Source organism: Trematomus bernacchii, unplaced genomic scaffold (assembly GCF_902827165.1).
Source record: "Trematomus bernacchii unplaced genomic scaffold, fTreBer1.1, whole genome shotgun sequence".
Classification (NCBI taxonomy): domain Eukaryota; kingdom Metazoa; phylum Chordata; class Actinopteri; order Perciformes; family Nototheniidae; genus Trematomus; species Trematomus bernacchii.
Genome location: NW_022987583.1, coordinates 25,941 through 27,156, shown reverse-complemented (window position 1 = coordinate 27,156; position 1,216 = coordinate 25,941). Strand labels below are relative to the sequence as shown.

The window sequence follows — 1,216 nt, the reverse complement described above, 5'->3', positions numbered from 1 at the left end:
GAGTAACCCCCATTAATCTTTGTTATAATGTTAAACTCTCAGGGTGAGAACCTGAGAAATGTTGTAGATGTTTAGTTTTCTTTATCAGGGAAATGTCTTTGAAACAGAGTTGTTTGGTGTTTTTACAGCAGCGACACATTGGAACAAACCTGAGACTCCCAACACAGGAAGACGGGGAAGGATTGGCCTCTACTCAGCGTTTACACTGTTTTTTCTATGTGGCTGTGTGCATCTTAACTTAACGACAAGCAGCCAGTGAACAGGGTTCAGACTCAGCGAGTGGACCAACAGAAGCTCTTTGACACTGAATATATATATCCTTTATTTAACCAGGTAAAAGACTCATTGAGATTAAAATCTCTTTTCCAAGAGTGACCTGGCCAAGAAGGGCAGCATGTACGAAATTACAACAGATAAAACACAGACATGACAGGCAGACAAATACAGCTGTTAAACACAAATAAAATGGCACATTAGCCAGTCAATATGCGAAGTAAAACAAACTATTAAAAATCATTCAAAACTGGCAAAATGTAAAACGATTTTAGGATATGAGCACTCACATCTACCAATGGTGTCATGTTCTCTGTCCTTTAAGATGGACCTGAATTCCCCCATAGTGATTACATCTGAGAGTTTCAGCTCCTTCTGAACATTGTTCCAAGCTGTGGGGGCAGCATATTTAAAAGCTGTTTTACCCAGTTTTGTTCTCACTGTAGGAACCAGCATCTGAATCAAATCTTGGGAGCGCAGGCCATATAGACTTTCTCTTTGACACATATATGTGCAAATGTAGGAGGGAACCAACCCAAGCAGTGATTTATAAATAAAACCCAACCAATGGGAAAGTCTGCGAGCAGACAAAGATGGCCAATTAGCAGCAGCATATAAAGTGCAATGGTGTACTCCATATCCACATCCAGTAATAAATCGTAAGGCACAATGGTACACAGTATCCAAGCTCTTTAGGCACTGGTCAGAGACACTATGTGTTACATTAATGCAAATCTATGAATATTGCACAGTCCTGCACAATACTGACTCTTTGAAATCGGCCACGCTCTGACACTTTACTTCGGGTATACTGTACATCTTATCTTTCTTTCGTTAAGAGATCAACTAAAATGACCAAATGTGATTTCTGAGAGAGGCATTGAATCCCCAGAGTCTCAGGATCCAGAGTTTGCAGGACGAGTCCAGTGGGACAAAGACGTCC

General features: G+C 40.7%; 1 protein-coding gene across 6 annotated transcripts in view; it reads left to right on the top strand.

Annotated features, from left to right (window-relative positions):
• Positions 1-1,216, top strand: part of LOC117480772 (myelin-oligodendrocyte glycoprotein-like) — a 66,156-nt gene that overhangs the window by 39,885 nt on the left and 25,055 nt on the right. For 4 of the 6 annotated variants that reach the window (XM_034128222.1, XM_034128228.1, XM_034128224.1 and 1 more), the window contains one exon: positions 129-172. The exons of the other annotated variants lie outside the window; for them this stretch is intronic. In XM_034128222.1, coding sequence (XP_033984113.1) covers positions 129-172 — 44 coding nt within the window. The remainder of the gene's footprint in view (positions 1-128; positions 173-1,216) is intronic. 6 annotated transcript variants of the gene reach the window in all.